The 27,079-nt window shown below is 52.2% G+C and overlaps 1 protein-coding gene across 2 annotated transcripts in view; it reads right to left on the bottom strand.

The window, feature by feature from the left end:
- Positions 1-983: 983 nt before the first annotated feature.
- Positions 984-27,079, bottom strand: part of ST8SIA2 (ST8 alpha-N-acetyl-neuraminide alpha-2,8-sialyltransferase 2) — a 40,801-nt gene continuing 14,705 nt past the window's right edge. The window contains exons 2-6 of one of the 2 annotated variants that reach the window (XM_045825036.1): positions 19,164-19,226; positions 15,258-15,386; positions 11,324-11,581; positions 8,082-8,375; positions 984-1,269 (exon numbers count right to left, since the gene is read on the bottom strand). In XM_045825036.1, coding sequence (XP_045680992.1) covers positions 984-1,269; positions 8,082-8,375; positions 11,324-11,581; positions 15,258-15,386; positions 19,164-19,226 — 1,030 coding nt within the window. The remainder of the gene's footprint in view (positions 1,270-8,081; positions 8,376-11,323; positions 11,582-15,257; positions 15,387-19,163; positions 19,227-27,079) is intronic. The other variant, XM_045825037.1, reaches the window with a different exon arrangement.

Here is a 27,079-nt window from a genome sequence, read left to right as displayed (position 1 = left end):
CTGCGGCTTCCCTGGTGGCGGAAGGGGACAGTGCAGTCCCTCGCGTCACATTCTAACAGGGCAGGAAGGAGGCTCACTCTGAGGATGACGTCTCAGGGTCCCTCCCTCCTCAGTGGACTCAAGTCGCTTCAGAGAACATCCATTACGACGATCGTTCGGACCCTCTTCTGTCTTACGCTGGAGGTGCAGTGCTGAATCTTAGCAGGTGGTCACCATTTTTCAGAAACACAGTTTGCAACACCCCACCTCTTTAGTGTCATCTGCCTGCCCCGTCCTGGGTTCTTGGTGGCTCTTGCGAAGCCAGAATATGACCTTCCCACTGTGTCTTCTCTAGCCTTCTCTCTGGAGTGGTGGAGGCCCGTCTGGAACCGGCGGGTCACCTGCAGTGCGTCCCTTGAGCGTTTAAACTCTACCTGCGAGGGAAGGCCTTCAGGCTCAGGTGTGGCCTCTGCTACTTGTTGTCCTTGTGCTCCTTTGCCAGCGGAATGGGACATTCCCTCCTCCGTGAACAGCTCTGTTTTAGACCTCAGTCAGATTGTCTCCTCTGGGTCTCGGCTCACCCAGAATCCACATTTCTGAGGCTCGAGGCAGCGGCCAACCGACAGGTGGCTCTCCACCCACCCATGAGCCCAGAGCTCCCTCTGGTCCAGGAGGCAGTTTGTTACCCAAAGTCCTGGGACTGGCTTCTCTTCACGTTGAGTCCTCGTGCCCCCAAAGGTGGACCGCGTCTCAATTCTGGTGGGTTCTCCACACCTTCTTCCTGTGGCTTATCTGCCTAATGCTAGATGAACACCACACAGTTATAAATACTCAGGTCAATATATATATGCAGATATAGATATATATATTCTGGTCACTGTTTTACACTTTAATAAAGAAAACCACTAGCCTGCTTGTTCTAGAGTTTGTGCCACCCCGACTCCCATCTGCCTGTGGTACAGCCGTCAGGAAATGTGAGCCCCTGAGTCCTGCGGGGCGCCCACTTACGTGGCCCCGTCACACTGGCCCACAGTCAGTTTCAAAGCCCCCTGCTCGTGCAGGCTCTTGAGGGCCTTGAACTCCAGGGGCATGGTGTGGGGGCTGGCCTGGGACGTGTAGCCGTACTTGAGGCTGTCGTAATAGTGGTACTTGACGGGGCGCTGGTTCTGGTCCAGCGGGAAGGGCCAGAAGCCGTAGAGGTAGATCTGGTTGCAGAAGCGCGTGGCCAGGGTGTACATCAGGAGGCCAGTGGTGGGTCTTTTGATGTGGACTTTGTTGGTCAGCCAGTATCTGAAAAGAGAGAAAAGTGACCAGAGAAACAAAAAGCAGAAACATGAGTGAATGAGTCATCCTTTCCAGGAAGAAGAAAAGAGCGTCCTGCTGTTCCAGGGGTTGTAGAGACTGGTCAAATGACCGTTTCCCAGCTCCCTGCACAGAGGCACGACACCCACCACTCATTTAGCAATGGAGCCAATGTCCTTATGCTTTCACGTGTGTGATTCAATGGAAACAAGACGAGCCTCTTCACAGACACGAGTGCAGAAATGAGGCTCTGAGATGAAAAGTGGCTTTCCCAAGGTCACCTGGGTGACCTCAAGCTGGCAGTGTATAGAACGAGGACTCCCCTCCAGGATTTCTGACTCTAAGTTCATATTATTCCCTCTTCATAACGAGGCCCAAACAGATACGGGGCAGCCGGGGGAGTGTGGCTGGTCTAATGGACTGTCTGGGGCTATCCCATGTCATCGCCTGCTCATACATAGGAGGTGCTGGCCAGGGCGTGGGGGGCAGGATGTTTGATGCTGAGGTTGGGGCATCCTTAGAAAAGGGGTCCTTCCTCAGACCACCTCCATACACTCTACACTCAGAGAGGATACGCTGGGCTTGGGAGGACCCTGGGACGGGGGCAAAGGCAAGGTGAGAGCGTGGAGGCGGAAGATCCCAGAAGAGCAGCAGCTGCTGTTAGGATCCCTCCACACATCCTGGCCGAGCGCTCGTCCCCCTTGGCTTAACCACCTCCAGTAGCAGGAGCTCAGCACCCCCTGAGCAGATCCGTTGCACTGCAGCTCCAACTCAGTGGTTGTCAACCGGGGCTGCGCACTGGAATCCCCTGCAGCTTTAAGAAAACTAATGCCCGGGCCCGACCTCGAGGTGTAGCCCGAACACGAATTTTTAAAACCTCCTCCAGTAATTCAGATACTCAGCCAAGGGTGTAAACACTTGCTCTAGCTGGTAGGTGGCTGTGCCAAAGGAACTGAAGAATGGCACATGCTCAGACAAAAGGAGGAAAAATAGTAAGCACGTGGAACAGTCATAGAGCTTTAAGGATGATTGGGCCTGGAGAGTCCTCTAGCCCCGTCGTGGCCTGGCGGGGGATGTCACTGAGTGAGCTGGGGGGTGGGACGCATGTAAGGAAAACTGACACGTGAACTCAGTGTTGCTAAGACAGTAAGGAGTGGTGGGGACTGTGGCATCCAAAAGGGTAGCCAGTTTTACTGTTGTCCAGTGTGGTGGTGCCAGATTTTTCTGCTTTTCATCAAGAGTATCAAAAATCTGGATTTTTCAATGTAAATTCTCCAAATGTTTAAATGTTGGCAACCAATTTACAAAAATTCCAAAAATACCACCTGCGGCCCCATTGGGCGGGTCAAACAGACGATGTCTGTGGGCTACCCGTGGGTCTCCTGGGTGGAATCTGTCCTCTTTCAGACAACAGGAGAAAACACGGGGGTCCGGGGTGACTTGCCTGAGAAGACTCCAGCTTCTCACGTAGCTGGTCAGCTAGAGCGCAGATGACGTGCAGCTCCTCCGTGCCCGTCTCCTGGACCTTTTCCACCCCGTGTGCTTCTGGGAGAGTCGGGGCCGGGAGGAAGCCGGCTACAGCTGCCTGTCGACACCATCCAGGGACATGCAACCAGCTGGCAGCGTCTCTGCATGATTGCATCTCACTGACCACTCCCTGAGCCGATTCAAGCCCTGGCACCGGCCACAGGCCACATTAGGGATTTGTGGTTTGTTTACTTTCTGACAGTAAGGACGAAGCAGGGCAAGGCTTTCAGAAATAAATTTCTTTTCAGGCTGTCAGTGCTATGCCCGGAGGTGGGGAGGGAAGAATTTAATCTGCGGCGAAACAGCCAAGGAGCTCCTGGCTGGGTCTGGTTACACAGACCTGTGATGTGCCTTCCCATAGATGAGCCTTTCCCTCACGTGTCCCCTCGGCGAACTCTCTTTCTCTCTCTTTTTTACCCCCTAGAACTAAGCACATACAGTACATCACGTCTTCTTGCAAATGTTCCCTTTGCTCTGTCGTCATCTCTCTGGCTCAAAGTGACTTAATCATTTCCACATTATTATCAAGAGCTTTGTTTCTGCTTCTCCCAATGTGCTCAGCAGCCTGGGCTGACAATCCATTGCTGTGTGGGTTGGTCTCCCATACGAAACTGCACTCTGATCTCCTCAAGGGCAGGGGCCATGCCTCGTGCTCCTGTGTAGGGGGTTCAAAGGCATGTGCTCGGTGCCCGCTGCAGCCAAGGCTCCATGGCAGACAGAGCAGTGCTCGGCAAATACTCCATGTGGTCTCCTGTCTCTTTCAGAATTCCTCGTCATTGAGCTGGGGTCACATGACCAGTTCTGGACAGTAGGCTCTGACTACAGATATGTTCCTTCTGGGCTGGCGTTGCCCACGATCAGGTCCTCACTTTCTCTCCTCCTGCCTTGGAGAACTCCAGAGCCTCCTGTAAAGATGCTATCAGTTTAAGACGGACAAATCCTGGATCCCCGAGTCACTGGTTGGAAAGGAGCCCCTGCCCACACACAGTACTTTGCAAGAATGAGAAACGGACTTCTGCCATGCTGGCATGTGAGGGTTCCAGGGTCTGTTGTTGCAGCCCAGCCTCGACTCGAGTCTCCTGACTTCTCCTGCACCCAGCAAGTGTTCGACTCCAATAAAATTTTTAAAAAACGGGACGAAGAAGAAAAGGAGAGAGGAGGACGTGAGCAGTGCACGCAGCTTTGTAACTGTGGCCGGCTGGGACAGGAATAGAAAGCCCAGCCTCTCCGATCTGTGCCGGGCTCTTCACCCGGAGTCACTCACTGGGAAAGGTGTTAACCGCAAATGAGGCTCTGGGACGAACTGAGAACTCGGCGGCGTGGAGGGACTCGCTTATTCCCTGTTCTGCGTCCACAGGTAAACAAGAACTCCCGAGAGACATCTGACAGGGACACAGGGCGCTGGTTAATGAGCAGCTTGTAAGACAGGCTGGCCAAGTTCTGCAGGAACAAAACACTCTCGAGTCCCTTTATATCTTCTCAGTTGCTCTGGCCAATTTAGCGACTGCGTGCTTGGCCGACTTGGAGACCGTTTCTTTCCTTAGGATAGCAGCTGGGTGTTAAAACACCAACTAATTAATTTTGCCCTCCCAAGTGCGGTTAGCTGGGTGCATCTGGGACATCGTATTGACAGTGCACCTTTAATGGCCCAGGCTGGAGATTTTAATTAGAAGGCGAAGTAATCTCAAAGAAGGCAGTAATTATTTTTTCAAATTGGTTACCCCAGTTGCCAAAACTATTAAGCACCGTATTTTACGAGCACGGACAGCAACAAATGAGGCTTGACAAAATCGTCTCGAAAGCGCGTTCGTCCTTCTCCCTGGACGCCCGGGCTCGATACGTGGCGAGAATGGGGGCTGCCGATGTTGGAAACGGAGACCACAAGGGCTTTCTCCGAGAAGCTGAAAGCGCTTCGTGGGATGTAGCTCATTTCATCCTTCAGGAGCCGCAGTGCCTCGGAGGCGGCTGCCGAGGGACCGTTGTTGCTATTTTGTGTGCAGTCAGCAGCGAGGCCAGGAATGCAGTGCTGGGGCTCCCGCATTCCCATCGTCAGCCTTGGCCCCGTTGCCGTCCCGTCCTTGGAAGCATTCTGTTTAAGACTCTGCTGTCTTGGGGGGACCTGTCTGGACAAGGCTGCCCAGCTTTGCAGTAACGGTAAGCTGGGCATTTTGTCTCACACTTTGGGGCCAGAGTGCAGAGCTGCTCAAGCCTGGGGATGCTCGAAGCTGGTCCCTTGTTCCTAGGTCTCCATGTTTAACCGGTTAGTCAGCTAGCCTGCAGTCTGACCGTGCCACCAAGAACCTTCCAGTAACTCCGGGAATCCACAGGGCGACAGCCGATGGCCTCAGCCGGGATTGCAAAGCCCTGCAGACCTGGGCCTGAAATCCCTCCCACCAGCTGGTAAGCACCGTCACGTTGCCACGAGGGACTCCTCGGCTTCCTCCAGGACCCCATCGCCTCCCACGACTCCCGACTGGCCACCCCTCCTCACGGTCTCAGCTTCCATGTCACTTCCTGCAGGAACTCTGCCCGGACCTGCCCGGAGGGTTTCTCGTTCCATCTGCTGTTCTTTCCCCATCACAGCATTCTTGTCCCGCTGCGCTGTCATCACTTGTTCACTCGTCTTTCTCCCCTTTGATGATTTAAAATTCTGGGAGCAAGTGCATTGGCTTCCACGTGAACCCCAAGATCCCAGCATAGTGCACGCACCAAGAACACGCACAAAGCGGGTGCAGCTTCACACGCCTTAATGAAACAATGAATGAAAATGAGCAAGCAGAGGCTGGTGGCTCCCCCTGAGGGAGTGGGCAGGGCCAGGGAAGGAGATCACAGGAGTTCTGTGTGGGGGACCAGCCCACACAGGCCTGGCCTCCCTCTCACTCTTCTAGGCAGCCCTCGGGTCTGCACGTGTGAAAGGCCGGCTGACAGTGTTCTAGACAGCATGTCGCCAAAAGGAAAAAGGGAAAACATGATGCCGGTTACTTGAGGGGTTCCCCCTGCCATAGGGTGGGACCCCCAGGGAGTCAAGAGACTGTATAGGCCCAGCCAGACCGTTTCTTGGCGGGTGGGGTGTGGGGGGTGGGGAAGCTTAAATGTTTTGGCTAGATTATGGGATTTAAACGAATGCCACTCCCAACTGAAAAATTATATTCACCCTCACCTGTAATTAAAGGAATCTAATTTTAAATAATCAGATGCCGTTTTCTACTGGATTGGCAAAGATAATATACCATGTTGGCAAGGTTATAGAAAAACAAGCTTTTTTAATAATCATAGGTCTAACTTGGCGATATCCATAAAAATTAATAGTGCATATATCCATTTCTCTTGTTAGCCATGACCCTTCTAAAAAGCAAGCCCATATGCAGAAATACGTGTGCAGGTGTCCGTGAAAGATGACCACTGTCGTACTGGTTATACCAGCAAAAGGTTAAAACACCCACTAAGTCCCCCACCACCCGTGGCTTTGCTCATGTTAACTATGGCCCAGACTTGGTGGGAGGCTAGGAAGCTGAGAAGTAAGACAAGGTGGTACCTGTCAATGTGGAGTAATTTCCAGGATTTAGCAAGATGTGGGTGGTGCTTAAAACATGCTTCCTTATGTGTGAAAGGGGATTTTTCTGGAAGGACACACGGACAACCAGTTTAACAAGGCTGCCTCTGTCGGGGAGGTCTTTTCACTTTAAGTCCTCTTACACTATTTGGGGTTTTACTATGTGCATTGCTATTTTAAAAAATTCCTTTTACTATGTGCATTGCTATTTTAGAGATAATCCATGAAAAATGACCAGATGCTACTAGCCATCTGTGCCACAGTAGCACAGACCCCTCTCCTTTTCTCCATCATGGAATGCCCCCGGGGAACACACTTCTACACTCTGTGTCCGCCGGAGAGGACGGCACCCAGCTCCTGTGACTGGTGCACGGGACGTGCTGTTTGCACTGCGATGGGCATGTCTGGTTGGGGACACCCCCGACCCTCACTGGTGTCCTGTAGTCTCTGCAGTGTGCTTAACCTCCCACTGCCGGGCCTGCCCTCTTCTGGTCCTCAGTCCTGCTCCCCACTGACAAGCGGCACGGCCTACTTCGCTGACGCGCCGCTCCAGCCCTGGCAGGGATGCCCACTGGATCAGTGCCATCCCGGGGCCTTGGCTCAGCACTCCTGGTGCCTAATTAAGCACCAACTCACAGGCCAGCTCTGCACCAGGCCTGTGGGCTGGGCAGATGAATGGGCCTGCTTTCCTGCCCTCTTTGTGGGTCACAGCCTCCCCCGTTGTTGTAACTGAATTAGAGCCATTCACTAGCAGCTGCTGACCAGTGTCCCACTCCCCGGGGGCCACACTCACTGCCTGGAGTCTGTGCCCTCAGTTGCTCACCTCCCCCGCCAGCAGCCAGCTGGTGCTGTGCCGGTTTGCAGGCCGGCAGAGCTGGAGTCCCTTGGAAGAGCCGCTCAGGCCCAGGCAGGGGCAGTAGGAGTTGCAGGGCAAGCCTTCTGCTCAAGGTCTCTGGACCATGCTGCCCACTCTGCAGTGCTCAGGCCCCTGAACTGTCTCAAGTGGGCAAGAATCTTGAGAATGCTTGGTGCTCAGGGACTCTCCTAGCACAGGGGCACTGAGTCAAAGACTCTGAGTGGGAAAGCGGCCAGCTAGCCCCAATGCTGTGTGGAATTCAACCTCCAGTACCTCACAGGGTGACCTTACTTGGAGATGAGGGTTCTTGACAGAGGTCATCGAGGTAAAATGAGGTCCTTAAGATGGCCCCGTCCTTAAAGTCAGGGGAAGTTTGGAGAATGCACGCACACGGAGAGAATGCCGTGTGAGCATGAAGAATGGCCACTGTCAGGGCACAGTCGGAGGCCTGAGCGAGCCTGCCCTCAGAGCCCTCAGCAGGACCCTGCCCTTCGAGCCCCCAGAACCGTGAGACGACAGGTTTCTGTTGTTCGGGCCATCCAGCTGGTGATACTTGGTCACGACTTTGGAACAGCTTCCCAGTAAATATTCCTGCATCCATGCTTGCCTCCTTATAGCTTACTCCCAACACTGCTCTCCAGGCGGGCACTACCAGTCGGTCAAAATTGCCATGGCAGATGAAACCCACTTGCCAACCCTCTCATTTCTCAGGAGGGGAGGGCTCAGAAAGGCCAGAGGTCATACAGCTAGCAAGCGGGGGAGCCGAGATGGACATTAACCTGGGAAAGGAGTATTGCCTGCCAAGCACTGAGCCCCCGCCCCACACTCTGTGATGGCCCCCATCCCCAGGGAGGGGCGGCTCACCCGCGGACGGCGTGCAGCAGGCGCAGAGAGGGGTAGGCCGTGCGCACGTTGACGCGGTGCTTCAGGATGAGCTCGTTCACCCACTCGACGCGCTCCTTGCCGCCCCTGGCCATGAAGGCGGGGATCCACAGGATGCTGCCGTTGAGGCTGTGCAGCCGCTGCAGCAGCTTCTCCCGCCACGTGGCGTTGACCAGGTCCTCGAAGGCACGCTGGATGACGGAAGGGTTCATGGTCACCAGGTCTGTCTTGAGCCCCACATCCCGGGCGTACTCTTGCACCGGGGCCAGGTTGCACCTTCCAGAGAAAAAAGCAGCATGGTTTTTTTGGGAAAGCTGAGACACCTCTGCTTGTATTTCACTTTATCCACCCTTTGCTTGCTAACACAAAGACCCATGGCAGCCTCCGGCACCCACAGGCTCTCCTGTCATCGCTTTTCCTGCCATACATACTTACTAGGCTCCTAGCGTGTGCACAGAACTTGACTGCACCCTGAGGATGTCAAATACCTGCTTCTGGAGTTCAGTGTCCAGCAGAGGAGGAAAGAAGCAAGTCAGCCATCCCTCAGCCCACAAGATGACCATGCGATGAGCAGGTGTGACCTAGCCACGTCAGGTGCCTGAGGGAGGGCTCTGAAGGGACACTCCCAGGTTCAGAACCCAGCTCTGATTCTGTCTCTGTGATTCTGGGCAACCTGCTCAGCCTCTCTGTGCTTCCTGAGAGCTCTCTCATGGGGAGGCAGTACCCACAACAGTTTCTTGAGCTGTGATGGAGGTCACAGCAGCACACCTCCCAGGCCCTAGAGGAGTCACTGTACACCCAGTCCTTAACACAGTGCTGGACCACAGTAAGGGCTCAAGGACTACTGCTAGTTATTGTAACTATTGTCATTATAATTATGGGGGGAGGAGCATCAGGTGGTCTTCCTGGAGGTGGTGACCCTGGAGGGAATCTAGGAGGATGGATGAGCAGCAGTCCAGCAGCGGGAAGGGCACACTAAGACAGTGTTTCTCCACTTTGCCAGGCAGAAGAATCACCTCAGTCACTTGTTAAAAATACAGGTTACCCAGGTCCATCACCTGGAGATCCCGATTCAACAGGTGAGCTTAGGAATTAATATTTATTTTCACAAGCTCTTTAGGTGGTGAGTCTTATAGCCAGGCAGTTTAGCAAACACTATAGTATATGGCATTTTTGGTGTAAAATTTGTGTTCAGAGGCACAGGTGTGGGAAACTGTGGGTATTTAGGGGAAGGTAAGTAATTTGGTGTGGCTGGAGCCTATGGCATGGAGGAGATAGGGCAGGAGAGGCAAGAAGGGTGAGATAACGCAGGACCTGTGTGCCAGTGACTTGGTTCCGATGGTCATGGGGAGCCACTGAAGGTTCTTGAGCAAGAGTGTGACACGGACAGATTTGCATTTTATGCAACAGTTAGACAATGATAAGATGAAGTTGTGTTTATTGGAGGGGACAGAATTTGGTATCGGAAGGCAAGTCTGCAGGTGAGAGAAGCAGCTCCCGCCCGAGGCCCGACACTGGCCAGAACTAGCCATGCGACCACTTCTGACTTTCTGTACCTCGGTTTCCTCATTGCAAAAGCCAGGGCACAGTCAAACGTTCCTGACTGGGGTGTTGGGAGAACTAAGCAAGTTAATAAATGCCGTATCAAAGGGCATTTGTTTACATGATTCTCCCTATGAAAGGGTATGTGCGTGCACGTGCACAATGCAGTTTTCATCCCCAAACATCTGGGACTTGACTGCACATATATACTCTAATGGCAGTCTCCTGAACCTGGCACTGCAGCTCCTGGGGACCCTGTGGGGACCAGCAGCACCTTAGGCAACCTGTGCGTGGTCCGGCCACGACCTCCGTGGCCCACGGAGCTGCCTTTCCTCGTGCTGGTTTCTCCACCTCAACCTTTCCTCTGTGTTGCCCACCGCACCCCACCCTCACCCATTCTCTGGCTCCCCATCAGACTAACCTGCCGCATTTTCTTTCCCTTTTCCCCCCTTCCTCCTTCAATCTTTATACTGCAGGGCTTTGAGAGGTGGGGGCTGAGCCACTATAAAGGCCAGGAACAAATCATGAAAGAACCTGGCAAAAGATGAGAAACCAAAGCGGGTTCGGTGGCCAGGCCGCGGTGGCGTCTCTGTCCCAGTGGAGGCACAAGTAGACACGCCGTCCAGTCTCACGTTCCGAGGTTCAAGGAGCTCTGGGACGAGACCACTTCCCAGAGCCCTGGGACAAGGGTCTCTGTGCTCGGGGACAATCCCAGCAGAAACGTGAGACGCGGCATCCAGTTCCGCCAGGGCCAGGACACCGTTTGGGGTGAAACCCGAGACTCTGTGTGCCCTACTTTTGACCAGGGGACAGCAACACCTTGTTTCTGAGTCTGTCTGGCTGAGGGGTCGGGTGTCAGGGCCCCGGGTAACTATTTCCAGGTGAGTCCCAGGTGACTGAAAAGTGAGAGGTGATATTTTCATGAGAAGAATGGCCGAGTACAAAACTCAAGTTTCTTTGTTGCTCTCTCACTTCCCCGATTTTGACTTCAGGATATAAAGTTACTAGGAGAATATAACCTTCTCCAGTGCCTGAAAGAGTTTTTGCAAACTTGGACCAACCAGGAGATTTTCTTACTAATCTTTTGTAGCAGGTTCTATCCAGAGGTCAGCAGACGCTCTGTATAGGGGCAGATTATAAATACTTTAGGCTTTGCAGGCTATCTGCACTTTCCACTGCAATGGTTCAACCTTTCCCAACTATACAATACTACATTATAGTAAGAAAGCAGCTACTGAAGATATGGAAATGAATGGGCGGGGCTGTGTGCCAATAAAACTTTATCGATAAAAACAGGTCATGGGCCATGGACTGCCTACCTCTGCACTAGACCAGCAATTCCCAACCTGAATTATGTGACAGAATTACTGGGCTCCCTGAGCCACATGCCCCCCACCCTCCAGATCGATGTAACTGGTCTGGGGTGCAGTCTGGACATCGGGATTGTTAAAAGTTTCCTGAGTGATTCTAATGTGCAGTCAGGGTTCAGACCAGAGGCGTCGATATTTCTTTCTATTTTACATGCATTTACTCCATTCTACTTACACTGCACCCTTGTCATACAACCTGTAAGGCTGAGACTAACCCCACTGGTGTGCCTTGTTTCGACCTCTTGGGACGCCCGGTGACACCCAGCTTCGGCATGCCTGCTGCTCTGGACCCAGAGTCCCTGCTGTGGTTACCTTATGACGAAGCTGTGGGTGTCGATCTCCGGCCCGCAGCCGCTGTTCAGCAAGACCCCCGAGTTGCCCACGATGGCGCAGGTCCGGAAGTGCTTGTTCTTCAGCGGGGACGTCCGGGGGAGGAGCTCGTAGAGGTTCTGGGACACGTTCATCGTGCTGTCCCGGTCGAAGATGTAGTGAATGATGTCCCCGGGCTTCAGCGTCCCCTTGAGGACAGAAATGTCCTTTTCAGCATCCAAGAACTTCAAGATTTGTTTCCTACAAGAACCAAACGTACACGAGGGTAAGTCTCCCCGGTACAGGCGGCCCTTTGCCAACCCAGCTTTTCCTGCCCCGCGTCACCCTGCCGGGCTGCTGGAGCCCAGCACACAGGGGCGGAGCCGAGAGGTCGGATGCCCTCAGAGGTTCCAGGCAGGGCCTGTCGGAAATCGCCTAGCAGCGATTATGGTGGCGGCCACTGTGGTCACCCTGGTTACACCCACTCCCCATGAGGAGTGCAAGCTTGCCACAGGGGGCGGGCAGGCCCGCATCCTGGCTCTCCCAGGGCTGCCTGGTTTCAGCAATGCCCGGGAAACCCTCCATCTCGGGAACACCCAGCAGAGGGCACACTACTCCCCTTCCTTCGGCAGGATCCAGGGCCCTCATCTGGCAGGGAGTCCCGAACTAGGAGCAGAAACTGGGATGACAACTGTCCCTCATTCCTCAGGGATCTGTTTCTTCCATGGAAGCCTTCTCTGGCCCGGGGGCCTTCCAGGGGGCAAATGTGAATGTGGGTACCATGAGGTCTGTCAATCACTCTCCCTCGGAGAGACTGAGTCTGCAAGCTGTTCTGTGTTGTGGGTGTGATTTCCCCACCCCCTAATTGCTGCCTAGTTGGAGGTTTGTGAGTAGTGATGCTTCTCCAGTCCCGCAGAGCGTGGTCGCTTGGTGTTGCTTCAGAGCAAAGGTGATCAGAAGACAGCTTGGTAGGCTCTTGGGTGACTCTGCTTTAGGGGGAACGTTCTAGAATCATCTAGCATAAGATGTAGACATAAAAAGGATGGGTGTCCTATAAGAAGAACCAGAGAGTTTTACTCAAACCGTGCAGGCCTGGTCCCCCAGGAATCAGAGGTTTTCCTTTCTAAGTCACCCAAAAAATCATTAGAAATGATTCAAGTCAGAGAGAGAGAGAAATTTGGTACCCAGATCAGCTGAAACGAATTTCATGTCCTGCAGTGAGCTCCCATCTAGAACAGATACAAGGATGCCTTTTCGATACAAAGCCTGCTTTTCCCCAGAGTCCCAGAGGGACGGAATCTTCACACGACGTGCAAATGAGAGAATTTGCAAGATGGGCACCCCATTGTACAGGTGGTTGCACGGCCGCCCCAAGGCGCCTGAGATGCTTGCAGCCCGTGGTGCCTCCCAGTGGGACGCCCAGGTCTCAGCACACTTTCTAGAGCTCCACCGGTGACTTAACGTGCCCAGGCTGGGGCACCCCCGCTGCAGCCAGGGGCAGCTAGATGGCTTGGCAGGCACCACGCTCTTCTTCCTTCCACTCATCTCTCCTTATCAGTGACCTGGACCTCTTGCTCTCCTGCTGGGGAGGCCCTCTGGCTGAGTAATTCGTACCTCTTGATAGAAAACAGAGGCATTGTTTTAACTTACTGTGCTTTACTAAGTGTTATGCAACTTGACAAACTAATACAGTTTGGGAAATGCCAAAAAATCCTTTGTAGTGATTTATCCCAATGCACTTAGAAGCAAAGGGAGCCTCCAGAAAGCCCATAAACAAACACCTGAGTAGATTACTTTCTAACTAATTATAAGGAATTACTATCAATTATTAAACACCATTCCAAATATCTCACTGCATCTTTTATTACAAACAATTTTGGTGATTAATGGAAGTTGAAGGGAATTCTCTTCTCCCGTGGGTGAGGGCACGTGTTTCCTGTGAGATAGATCCCCACGAAGGCCACAGTCTGGTCTTCTCTGGAAGGGGTGGGGGTTCATTTCTCCACCCAGGTGGTGGGGTGGGGTAAATAGTGGCCCTCCCCAAATATAGGTCTACCTCCTGCCCCCTGGAACCTGTGGTGTGGCTTTAGTTGGGGGAAAAACATCTCTGCAGATGTTATTAACATTAAGGTTCATGGGACGATAGCATCCTGAATTACCTGGATGGGCCCTAAATCCAGCGGCAAGAGTCCTTATAAGAAAGGCGAGCAGAATACACAGACACAGAGGAGAAGATCACGTGACCACAGAGGCAGAGGTCAGAGCGATGTGGCCACAGGATACAGACAGACTGCAGCCACCTGAAGCTGGAAGGGGCAGGGGAGATTCTCTCGGAGCCTTCGGAACGCTGGGCCCCAGAACCAAGAGGGAGTAAGGGTCTGTTGTTGTAAGCCGCCGGGTCGGTGGGAACCGGTTACGGCGGTCCTGGGAAACCGAGAGGTGTCCTCACTGGTCCCACGGCGCTGCTGATCCAAGGGTCAGTATGCAGGCCTGCCGTTGTTCGGGCGGGCGGCGTGGTGAGGGTGGAGAGTCCACCCAGGGGGCTCAGAAGAGGTGCTCAGTGAGGGGTGGCAGACGGTGGTGGCAGAGGTCAGCTCCTTCAGGCGGCCTCAGCTGCCAGGTCTCAGGTCCCCCTCTCTATCCCCGACACTCCCTCCTCTCCCAACACTAAGCCCCGAGAATGAGGGTGTGGGGGCATTTCTGTTTTGACAGTGCATGTACCCGGAGGGGACACTTCCCTGCTCTGTGTGGTGACACTTTTGGCAGCCCCGGGCAAGGTTGACCGCTGTGCTCCCGCCCCCTGTTCTCTGCTCCCTCCCGATGGTTATAGCCTGGGAAGGTCGCCGCCACAGTCAAGGCGTTCCCTCTCTGGTCCTGGCTACCCCACCAACTCCCCACCCCACTCCCTCCCTCCTGCTCCGCGTGCTGGCAGCACTGAGCACAAACACCAGACCTCAGACCGCGTCCAAGCGATACACTGCTTGGCAAGTCTGGCAGACTCCTAATCATCCTTCAAAACCCACTGCCCCCTTCCTGCCCAGCCCCTTTGGTTCTCTTACAAAATGAGGCACTCTCTCCTCACATGAGCTTTTTATCTCTGCCTGTTTATAAAGATGCACTACTGCCTATCGTGTGTACCACACCATACCGTCCTGTCTTTGCTTATACTGTCTCCCCACTAGCTTGCCTGATTCATGTCAGCACTCCGGGCCCCCAGCTGATGCCCGGAAATGAGTGGTTGGATTACACTGACCAGTCTTTGCTGGGGCAGGGACAGCTCCATCAAAGGCGAGTAGCCACAGTGCGGAAGCTGAAATTCCCACGTGGCGGGTCCCCACGCCCACCACCCAACAACTGCAGAGCTCTGCCTTTGCCATCAGGTGTCATGCCAGCTCCCGGGCCAGCCAGCCAGTCCGGCTGTGGCCTTTCATGTCCGTGTCGTTGGGAAGGCAGCCTGCTCCGGCCGCAGGACTGTGTGTCTGTGTGTCAGGCGGGGAGCTCTCCCAAGACTCTACAAGTGGGAGGGCCGGCACCTCAGAAAAGGGCACAGATGCCAGGTGGTCTTAAGCAAAAAATGTCTCCTTATCCAGGGAAGGAGACGTTTCCCTGGACCTCCTTCCCTGGTCCCCTGGGAGAAGCCTCCTGTGGCCTCCACCCCCCAGGCTCTCGCTGCTGCTGACCCGAGAGCCCCACTCCTTCCAGCCCCACGAGCTCGGCTCCTGCCGCCTGCCACCCTCTCCCCTCCCACCTCCTGGTCGAGCAGGGCCTGCCGAGGGTTTTTATTTCCGATGGACTATTTACAGGCGAAACCTGCCTCAGTGGGAGGTAAACATGTTATTTCTATCCTGACTCCTTTGGGTGACAGAGAGAGGCAATTTATGGGCTTGTGCTGAAGAAGGGCGAGCCTGTCTCCCATCCTAGAGGTAATCGCCACTACCTGATCCTCAGAGAGAGCGTCTGGTTGTGCCTCCACTTGGCCGAGGCCGGCTGGATGTTGTGTTTAATGCTCTCATTACTTCTGTCAACCACAGCTGGTGATGAGGAGCCATTTATTACAACTTCAGCTCTGGAAGGGGAAAAAAAAGGAGGAAGAGGGTAAACATGATCTGTTAGCATGCCAACGACAAGTCTAATAGTTTTGTGTTTGCTGGTGCTCGGATGTAAACTTTGGAAGAGCAAGATTGCAGTTATTACTGGAGAAGGGGAGGAAGCCTATTTATCTTCTAGAATGCACAAACTTTCTCCCTAAGGCGTAACCCACGTATATTCTTGGGAGCAGGAAGGGGGTGATAAACTGCCTCGCTCCCACCCCACTCCCAGTGTTTCCTCCCAGTGCAGCCTAGCGGCCGTGGTCAGAATAGTAATACTTCTCCAAGTTACTTTTGTAAAACTCCAGGTAGCAGTTGCATTAGCAGCCTGGTGTCATGGTGGTTAACAAACTTAATGGAGAGAAAACACGAACTTGTATCCTCCCTGGATCCCACCACTCCATCCTTCATAACTGAGATGCCACTGCAAACATCTGCCTTGTTCGAGGCATCGACACTGTGTCTCTCCCACTAGACTGTAAGCAGGGGAGCTCCCTCTCATTGCGGGTGCTCAGTAAAAGGGTTTGCTGGATTCAGATTTGAATTCTGTCTGGTGGGGACAGGGGGGTCCTGGATAAGAAGCTGGCAGGCTCCGTACGCCTGGGGCAAATTGTGGTTCTGGGTGCGCACCACCTTTCCACCCAGCCCAGGAACCCCGGGCACTCCAGGCCCCGCCTCCATTCAGAGGCTCGAAATCTGTGCTAGTAGGTTTCTAAGAAACTAGGTTACAATTACATCTCCAAAGGCAGGAGCCACCTGCCTCTGCCAGCAGCACACAGATGCATGTGGGTCACGCCAGACACTCCTTTGTCTGTGCTGACAGCGAGCGGGTTCTCCCAGTTCCAGCGAGGACTGGATTTGGGATGCCCAGCTTTGGAGCTTTAAAGAATCCCAACCATGCATCTCCATCCTTTGCATTTACCTTGGAACGGCCAATTCAAAAAAAGATGACAGCTTTTTAACGGGGTCTAAACCCAGCGCTCTGTTTTGCTCTTTGCAGACAGAGAAGAAATTCACTTGGAGGTGCGCATTGTGTGCCTTCTCCCCATTCCTCAGTACTCCTGACTGCTCTGGTTGGTACCCCTTGTCTCGGGTTCAAATAGGGTAACTGTTGCAGAGGTTGAAAAGAGTTTTTGCCTCCTCTCTAGCATGCAGGCTAAGGGAAAGCCTACGGGAGGTATGGAGGACCTGACCCTTTGGAATTTTTGCTGCTTTTGTGAAAGGAAACAGAAGGTGTACTGGTAAGATTTCACGAGCTGTGTGACTGTGGGAAAAACACTTCACCTCCCTGAGCCTCAGGGTTCCCATTTCTAGAAAAAAGGTATAGGCAGAAGCAGAAGATACCCAGTGCTAAGGTTCTCGAATTCTATACGGACCACCAATCACTGGTACCCATCACTGGCTGCCATCCCGTAAGGCTCCGGTGGGAGCTGCTTGTGGCTGCGTTTCTGTGGTAGCGCTGCTTTTGTGTAAGGCCACAGGTAGGAGGGGTGACCCTCGGGACCACTGATGTAGCTGCTACACCCCAGACCCCAAGCTTCAGCACAGCTGCGTCAGTAGGTGCACGTGATAGAGACGCTGCGGTATTTGTGGTGAGGAGATGTCTGCCTAAGAGGTGAGCTGATAGTCTCATCAGAACCCAGTGACGGGGCCTCTTATGGCTTAATTTGGATTCAGTCTTGGGCGATGCTCCTCGGAAATGAACACATTGGGAGCCCCTGGGCGCGCTCAGTGGGAAGGACGTGCAGAGGTATTCTAGCACGGAGGCTTGTGGGGGCGCCCTACTCAGAAGCCTGCAGAATGGGTTCCGGGCTTCTCTGGGACACAGGCGATGAGGGTAGGGAAAGAGAGAGAAACGTTGGCACAGACAGTGGTCAAATTCCATGTCTCTGTCTACTTCCTAGCAAAACCTGGACGGGATCCTGCCTAACCATCCACAGTTTTACTGAGCTTGAACCCTGGCTCTGTCCTTGTCTTGCTGTGGTTCTTGGGCAAGTCTCTTTGGACCCCTGTCATCTTATCTGTAAAATCAAGGGGTGGATTTGGGGTGTCCAACCTTTTGGCATCTCTGCGCCACACTGGAAGAAGAGTTGTCTTGAGCCACACAGTAAATACACTGCGACACGTAATCACACACAAAAAATCTCATCGTGTTTTAAGTAATTTTGCAGTTTTGCATTGGGCTGCATTCACAGCTGTCCCGGCCCGCGGTTTGGACACCCCTGGTAGATGACCCCAGGGACCACCTCTGTTCACTGGTGGTTTGTGCTCTGTGCTGCACAGACTCGGCTGGATGAGTGAGTTGAGAGAGTCCTCCTCAATGAACACGTCCTCCTGCCCCTAGCACCCTGCCCACCCCAAGGACACTGGAGTCTCATGTCAGGCTCACGTTTCTCCACCCGTCTCCTGATGCCATGCGTGCATCCACAGCGACAGGAGTGCACGTCAGCTGCATGCCCTGAACACATCAGGCTGGGCTAGAGCCTTATAGTCACAGGTTCTCATCCTTGAAACACCCCTCGAAAAAGATGTGTCGTTATTCCAACTGAATGAGGAAACTGAGGCTTAGAGGGGTAAGATGACTTGTCCAAGGTCCCTGCTAATGCACCCTGGGGCCGAATCTAGGTCTGCCCGGCTCCCAGGAAGACTGCAGACCCTGCCCCCGACCCCAAGTGACCACAGGCCAAGGGACATCCTGCTCCAGGGGCAGGATCTTCCTTTTCAAAAAGGAGGCATGTTTCCACAGTGGGAGAGGGTCACGTGGTATGTCTGCATTTCATCAGGCGTTAAGAGCTCATTCCGAGATCCAGAAGCAATGGTGTCAGGGACAGAGAGGACAGTTTCCTCAGTCGGTCCTCTAGGATCAGGAATGGCCACTGTGGGCAGGTGCCATATGGCCTGGAGACCTAAAAACATTGGAAGGGCAAGTCATATACCTTACTCTGAATAACTGGGCCTCTCATCCCCAGACTGACCAAAACAGGATATTGAGAAAGTAAAGCAAGCTCTCTGTTTTGAGTAGTGGCCTTCGTTTATGTCAAATAACTTGGTATTCTCTTTTTTCCTTCCATTGCCCTTAAGCTTGGGCTTCTAAGACTCCAGGTCAGAGCTATGGGGCAGTTGTCACTGGACAATGGGGACTCAGAGGCATGGTCCAAGCATAGCCAATGGCAAGCCTGGATCTGCTGGCTTACAAAGTGTTTGCTCACTGCCCTGCATCAAGCTGTCCCCTGGCCAAGGGCTGTCATGGGAGGGAACAGTCTCAGAACTTAGAAGATGCATTCAAGTTATCAAGCTGACATTGCTGAATCATCTCCCTAATGTTTTTAAGAGTTCTCAGCAAAGTTTCTGAATGTTTTCTTTTCCACCTTAACATCCTGGACAAGTGATCTACAGTGAAACTGGGTGAAAGCCCTGATTCCATTGAGAGTCTCCATTGCCCAGCAAAAATGCAAGTTACGAATGTGCTCTTTGGTGGCCCGAGTGCTTCAGAGTGGGGTGGACTCTTTCCCAGAAAGTGACTCTTAGCGTCTGAGTTTTCCATTTCTGCAGCCTCCAGACCTTAGGCCATCTCATGGACTCTTTTGTGGACAGTTCCCCCAAACCCCCCAAAGGGATTAGGGCGATGCACAGCCAAAATGAAACAAAACAGATCTCTTTGCTAAGTAAGAAGGGCACCATCCAGCAAAGAGGGGAAGCAGATTAATAGCTGCCTTACAGCAAAAACAAATGAACACAAAATCTAATTTACAAACCTATTAGATTTGCTATGTAAGCTGTTCACAGCCGATCTGATTGTACCTCTGCCTCCAGAATCCCTGCAAGACAAAGGCAATGCATTATTTATAAACCCAGTTCTTCTTTTCAAAGCCCTCTTCCATCACCAGGAGATCCCGCAGCTGGCCTTGCAGAACTGGAGAGGGCGGGTGAGATCTCACTCCAGCCTCTCCGAGATGGGCAACACCTTGACCCAGCCACAAATGCAAGCGTTTTACACGGAAGTAGACCTCCCAGATCCTCCCCTGCCTCGCACGTGAACATTGTGTTAATTCACACCCAGGTTCCCACTCGTGACTTGCATTTGAGTCTTGAGGCAAAGTCCTTTGGGATTAATTTCCTCCGGTTAACCCCACAGGACGCTGTTCCTTAGCATGTCGCGGCATCTGCTCCCTGCCTTCTCTGGCTTCCACTCATGCGCGAAGATGCTGGCCATCACATTTTCCCCCAACTCGAGACACCAGAAGTTCAACAAAATGTGATAACACTTTGGCTTTGGGTGGCAAGAGAAGTTAACGTTAAGCGGTGTCACCTTGTAAGGAGCAGGTGGTGGGTGACCAGTGGAGTCCTTTGCTCATTCCTCTGGGGGATGCGTTTGTGAAGTAAAGGCATGCTCCAGCCCTTTCCGGCTCCCCTGTCCCTTCAGTTCTGATGAATTCCATTCTGTGGACCCAGGCTATTGGGCCACGAAGTCTCACCCCTGGGCCAGGGGATGGATGACTCCATCTTGCCCTGGTACCTTGCCCACTTTGTGCCCTGTGTACTGGTTTTTTAAAAGTTGTATGTGAGATTAATTATTTTAAGGTGAATTATTTTTTCCTACTGATTATAGGATGTGTGGTTTGAGAATGTACGTTTTGTGGTTTGTGGTTCTTCATACTCTCCTTGTTTTTTTTTTTTTAAGTTCTACCTAGTCTCTCAATCAAAGTGTTGATGCACTCCGAAGAAACAGTTAAAATCACTGGGAAAGTTGTGTATTTTAAGGAATAATGTGATTTAATGAGAACTCTCAGGGGGAGGTTAATGACTATTTCCACACTGGTTTTAAGTCTGGATTTTTCTATCAGTCTTCTTTAGCCTTAGCATACTTGTAGATATAATGTGAGTGTGCATGTGTGTGTAAACACATATACATGTCTTTTCCTGGTAGACTTAAATGTCCTTTAAACTCTTTGGCAACAGGCAATATTCTCCCCTTTCACAGACAGATGACCACACAACGGAAAGGATGCTGTGACCTGCCCAGCGTCTCAAATTTCATCCCTCCCAGTCTAGTTCTTAATTATACAGAGTCATTGGTTCTTCCCGCTTTCAGTCAATATCTAGTATTTCTTTTCATCCTTCCTATTTACTCTTGGGACAGTGGAGCTCTTGACTTCTCACTCTGGGTCTGGGAATGATTGGCCAGCCCTGGCTCTGTAACCGTAATCCACACGGGCCAGACCCCAGGGGCTTTCCTGGGCGTGCTGCTGTCCACATGTCACTGGCCTCTGACGTCCCCTATGCTGACCCCAGCCCTCCAAGTCAGCCCTCCTTGCAGGGAGGGAAGACCTGCTGGGCCAGACATTAGGTCAAGCGCAGTGATTAAGAGTATGATAATAGCTCAAGACTAATGAAAGGTTAATGGAACAAAAAAGGGTCTCCAGACATGCTGCATGTAAGAATTGATACATGATTTTTAGAAATCATTATCAATGGGAGATTCAGTAAATGGTTTGGAGTGGTCGGTTACAATCTGGAGGCGAGTTTTGGGGGATCAGTGGAGTGTTACCCTAGTCTAGACAGCCAAGTAAATTTCAAGGGGGACCCATCTGATGTCTCCCAAGTTTCGGTAATTTTTGTAACCCCATTACCCATTGGCTGTCTTTGTTAGTCACCCACAGTTATCCACATGACATTTAAAATGGACTCATCTCTAAAAACTTGAACTAAGCAAAGTTATCTGTGAAAACATAGGTTTGGTACCATGATTATGTATACTCATTTGCAAAAAACCACAAAATCATTAAATCACTAACATAAAAATGTTTGTGTCAATGGAATACCCAAAATCATCTTCTATTATTACCAAGACTGTTTATAGCAACCCTCTGGGAAATACTGAATTAAATAATGTTTAAATGACAAAGACATTTTAACTAAAATTATTAATAATATAGAATACATTGTATAAAATACATGTTAACTATTAATAACATATAAACAATATAAAATTTATAAATAAAATTTTAAGTCATAGAAATTATAAATTAAAAATAAAGGAAGGCAACTTATAAGAAATTAGTAAGAAAATGGAAGAGAAAGTTTATCAAATTTTTGGTGAGCTGTGAAGAATGTATGTGAAGACTTTTTAAATTCAGAAGCATAAGAAGAAATTGTCATAGAAAATGTAGACGAATTTGACTTTATGGAAACTTAAAACTCTGCTTATACACAGAGAAGCTCAGCCAACCCTGGTCAGTGTCCTTCGTGGGTCTGAGCGGGCTCCGCTGTGTGGACGCTTCTGTCTGCAGCAGTGGAACCGAGGCAGCAGGTCCCTACAGGCAGCCACCGACGGTCCTTGGGGTGCCCCTTTCAGACGCAAGCCCGCCCACCTGGTGCCCATACCCCTGCCATCTCCTTGACTGGGGTCTCACACCCAGCCCTCCTCCCCCTGGAGCCAGGTCCTAGACAACAAGGGACAGCCCCTGTGCCTCAGAGCCCTCTGGAATTATTCAAACTGGCCAACCCTTCGCCTTCTTACTCAGCCTCACCCTCCCTGCCCATGGAAACCACAATAAAGGCTCTTGACCACAGCTCCCCCTCCCCATCTGCCTCCTGAGCGGCCTGGGGCTTCTCCAGGTGGCCCTGCATGGCGTGGCGTGCCCCCTGCTCTTGTGATGGAGGAACACAACAAACCGTCTTTCCAGCGGCAGCAGTCTCCTCCTCTGTTGGCCTGACCACACCTAAATAACAATAAAACCTGCATTAAAACCAGGGGTCTTGTTATCCCCTTAGCCTGGCACAGCACCTTGCCCACTTGGGGCTCAGTAAATCCAATCTGACGCCAACATTCCACGGGACTTTCCGTCCCGAGTCCTCCCCGCAGTTCGCACGCCATGTCCCTGCACGTCATTCATGCCTGAACCAGACAAAGTGCTACCTCAGACATCCACAGGCTGGGGCAGGCTGTCATTCAAAGACTCTCAGGCTGCAGATGTCTGGCTCAAAATGAATCACTTGAAGTGGCGAGGGATTTTTTTCCCTAATTAGCTTTTGCCTCCAGTGTTATTAAAATAAGCGTACAGCCCTTGCGATGGGAGAAGGCTGGTACCTGCTTGGTTGAGTGACAGAAGGAGATGATTAAGTGAGAAAAATTTGCTGGAGATAATGCGTTACATGCTGAAGTCACAGGAATGTAGACGCCCAGATCATCCAAAGGAGAAAGCACATGCGAAAGCCCTTGGCGTATTATAAAGAACTCTGTAAAACCAGGCATGATAGGTGACCATCTGCGTCACAGCAGCTTCAGCTTCAGAGGCAGCGTGTGGTACTTCCAGTGTGGTGCTTGCACCAAAGTTAGATTTGTTCCCAGTGCCACCCCTGCCCATCACCAACTTGTGTATCTTCCCCAGTTCCACCCCTTCACCTAACTTCTTGCTCGTCAGGTCAGGCCTAATAGCTTCATCCTTGTGCTTAACAGTCTCTGAGACGCCTTTGCCTACACAGCAAGTCTTATCATTGTAGCAAGGCTCTTGAACTCCATGGATGCTGAAACAATGCCGGGCACAGAGCTCTGAAGAGACCTCATAGGTTCCAGCCTTGACAGTGGTGTTTCCATGGCAACTGGGCTTCCATGGGTGCTGTAGGTGCCAACAGGGAGGGTTAAGTCAGCAAGCTCACGGGCATCTCTCTTCGGCCCCCGAGCTGCCCTTACCAACTGCTCAGCTCCTTTCTCTGCCATCTTCTCTTCCTTCATTTGAAATATTAGCTTGATTTGATTTAGCCATTTGCTTTGATTTCGGCAAACCTGTGCTTATTAATCAGCTTCCATCAGAATATGAAAAGGTGCCAGTTCACCCAAGGTTCTTCCCTCTGCTCAACTTCAGAAAAGTGAGGGTGCAGGGCTTTGATTAGGTTCCAGCCAATGTTGCTGGTCTTTCTATAAAAGTCCTTACAGGCATCTGCACATCAAAATGCAAGTAAACAAGTCACTTGGATGCCAAGCTTTTCCTACCATATTTATTCCTGATCCTCTCTCATCACGAAACTGTCACCTGTACCCAGGGGGGACCAACTAATTTATCATCCCAACCAGAACACTTTCAGAGTAAACGGAGGCACCGACCTGAGGACACACACCTGGGATGTCAGAGTCATGTGGGACTTGCAGCCTTCCTGCCCACTGTCTTAGAAAGGAGACATACTCTGTGTACAAAGACTTCTGAGAATGCTGCATCCCCATGTCCCGACCGCTCAAACCCCCAGAAACAAAGCAGTTAAAACCCAGAGGCAATAGACGCTTGTGCTGTGGGAGCTGGAAACAGTGGGAGCTGTCGGTACAGAAGACTTCTTCTGCAAGGCGTTCATGGCCACAGAGCCTTTTCTGAGCCTCCCACCCCATTCTGAAGACCCCACCCCGGTGTCCTGGTCATACCTGCAGCAGCGTGCAGCTTTACCTAGCACGTGGCTTCAACACCAGCCTCCTGCCCCACTGCACCCCAAGACAGGGGCCAAGCATAAGACAGGGTCCTATTCATCTCTGTATTGCCATGCCAGGGTGGGGGGAGCGGGCATATCTCCTGCACACCAAACATGTTTAGAGGGGATTGTGAGTGCATAGTTGAGTCAGACGAGCTGAAGGCGCCCGCTTCTGAGCATGGCCCAGCATGAACAGAGGGAAACAGCAGCCTCAGCGCCACCACCACTGCCCACCCTGCCTCACCTGCCAGGCATGCCCCAGGCTCACTGGCTGTTCCTTCCCTAGAATGTTCCCCCTACAGACATCTCCGTGGCTCACTGTCCCCTCCTTCAAATCTTGCTCAGATGCCACCTTCTCAGAGTGGCCTTCCCTCCCCACTCCCATCTCCTTGTATCTTCTGGTCACCGTGTTCAAGTGTTAAGTGCGCTGCCCCACTGCAATTGAGCTCCGTGACGGAAGCGTTGTGTCTGTCTTGCGGATGGCTGCACCCCTGGGGTTGAGCGCAGTGCCTGGACATCGGAAGGCTTCAGTGAACATTTGCCAGTGGAAGGGCTCTGCCTCCTCCTTTCCTTGGTTACAGCAGAGGAGCCAGCTGTCCTCTGACCGAACTCAGGATCTCCACCTGAGCTCTGAATTGCATCCCGTCCTGCATTTTGAGACTCGTGTTCTATCAGCTGGATCTTCTCTTTCCCATATATTCACAGTTTCCTTGCAGCTGCGTGAGCATTCTGCCTGGACCTTTCTGTCGAGCTCTGTCCTACAAATTTTATACTGTTCATTTAAGCCTCACATAGCCCTCACAGGCAGCAATGGCTATCTATTTCTACCTGAGAAGAAACTGAGGCGCAGAGAAGGCGACAGGCTTGCCCAGGGCTGCACAGTGAGGAGGGACACCAGCAGGCTGACTGGCTCAGGGGCACAGTTCCTAATCCATCTGCCCTCTCGCCGGCTCACCCCAACTAGCATTTATAATGTTTGCTTTTCTTATCTTAAATAAACTACTCAATCTTCATTCCGTATTTCCTTCAACCACTTCTCTCTCTCTTCAAAGACCCATGTGTGCTAACTGTCACTCTGCCCTCTCCTAGTGCCACTCCAGTCTGGCTTATGTCCTGTCACTCTATCCCAGGAGCTCGTGTATTAACGCCTTGCAGTGGGCGTTTCTGCAGGGGAATACGATGAAGGGTCCCATCGTATTCAAACCCCATCAGTGTTTGACAGCGGCAGCCACTTCTTCCTTCATGGCTACGTTAACCCAGGGCCTCCTAGGCCTGACAACAGGGTGGCCCTGGCCAGACCTCCACCCTCTGCAGGCAGTGTGCTACTAGGCAGAGGGGTGATGGATGAATGACTCCAAGAGGTGGGCTATTTAGCATCCTCGGGGCATCTTTAATATTCCTTCCGTCTCAGAAAATCTGTTATTTTAAGTCACCTCCTTTCAATGCTTCAAATCCCTCTGTGAGTCTTACTGTTCCCCTGGCAGAGGGTGCCCCGAGCTAAAAGTCTCAGTTTATCTCTATATTCACGTCCAAAGAAGATGCAGATCATGGTCTGTGTGGAGTCGGGCCTCCTGGGCCTGTAGAACACTGGGCCCCGCACCCTGCCCTTCACCTGCCGCAAGGAAGGATTCAGTACGCAGAAAGAGAGGCCCCAGAGAATTAAGAGGAAGCAAAGGTTGCTCAACAAGCAGTTGTGACGCAGTAGGCGAGCCCATAGGGAAAACACTCATGTTAGGTTCTCCACGTGCACCACACCAATAAGGATAAAATGCAATCCAGCCATTAAGAGCTATGCTCAGGCACAGTTTTATGTGAAAATCCATTTGGTTCTCTTGTTTTAGTCCATTTGGGCTGCTAAGACAAATATCACAGACCAGGTGGCTCATCAACACCAAAAAGTCATTGTTCCCAGTTCCGGAGGCTGGGAGCCCGAACTCAGGGAGCCCGCGTGTTAAGTGGGGCTGCCCCTCGTATCCTCGCCTGGCAGCGGGAAGAGGAGTTCCTGGGCGTCTCTTTTATGAGGGTGCCAATCCCATCGCAAGGGCTCCGCCCTCATGACCCAGTCCCTTCCCCAAGGCCCCGCCTCCTTCTGCCATCACAGAGGGAGCCAGGGTTCCAGTGTGTGACTGCAGGGGACACAAATATGTGAACCATAGTGCCTCATTGGCCAGTTAACTTAGTGCCCATTCCTGACAGTTACTGGGGCTCCTGCTGCAGACACAGTTAACCCCGGACGTTGTTCTACCTTTGTGATGGTATTAGAAATATACTACTGCAAAGCCGTAACCCAGAGCTTGGCAGCCCTGAAAACTCCTCATTTCATTCACGTGGCACAACGTGGATGAATCCGTGGTCTTTAAGGAAGGGCAGAATGCCCACCCACAACTCCTGTGTGCCGCGCTAAGCTCCCGGACCTGCCGCGCCAGGACTTGAAAGGCCTCTGCCTTAAGCCAGCCTTTCTTCTCTCTCTTTTGTGCATTTCTTGAGGGGCCGAATTCAGACACAGTGTCCCCATTAATGCAGCCCTTTCCTGAGAAAACCCCTGGAGGGCACCCAGGAAGGGGAGGAAGCCTTTGAAGTTGCTTCTCTTCTGGGTGTTTGATGTGTCTCTTCCCCACCCTGCCCGGTTCTGGATAAATGTCCGCTCTCCCTGCCCAGCAGTGGACAGCAGACAGACAGGCCAGCGGGGCGGGGGGACTGGAGTTCTGGCTCCTCATGGGCTGTAGCTTGGTCACCCTAGACCTCTCTAGACCTTGATGTCCTTCCCTTACAGCAGGACCACAGCGAGGAGCCCGGACAGATGGGGGCGTCAGTTGTGGTGGTGGTGGTGGAAGCATTGGCTGCTGCTCTCCGGGGACAGAGCAAACCATTGCTGCCGGTGGGCGCTGCTGAGCTCTTTGAACAGCTGCCCTTGGGGAGGTTGTGTTCCTCACTGCTGCCCATTAGGGAGAAATAAGGAGGGAGGGTGGAGGAAGAGAGACTGTGCTCCCTGTGATGGAACCACTATTCCTGCCGCTTTGCTGATGCATTTATTGAACCAGGCCCCGAGCTGGCTTTGGTGTCACAGCGGGGACAGAGACAGATCACCTCCACGATGAAGCTGCTTAAAATCTAAATTTGGAGATAGGAAGCCCTCACAAGAAAGACAGACTTCCCAGCAAAGGAGTAGAATCACAAACACCAACCCGGGCAATGGTGCTAAGAAGAAAACAGG

This window comes from Phyllostomus hastatus, unplaced genomic scaffold (genome assembly GCF_019186645.2).
Source record: "Phyllostomus hastatus isolate PE091 unplaced genomic scaffold, TTU_PhHast_1.1 phas_scaffold_555, whole genome shotgun sequence".
Lineage (NCBI taxonomy): Eukaryota > Metazoa > Chordata > Mammalia > Chiroptera > Phyllostomidae > Phyllostomus > Phyllostomus hastatus.
Note: the sequence above shows the minus strand (reverse complement) of the source record. Positions and strands in the feature narration are given on the sequence as shown.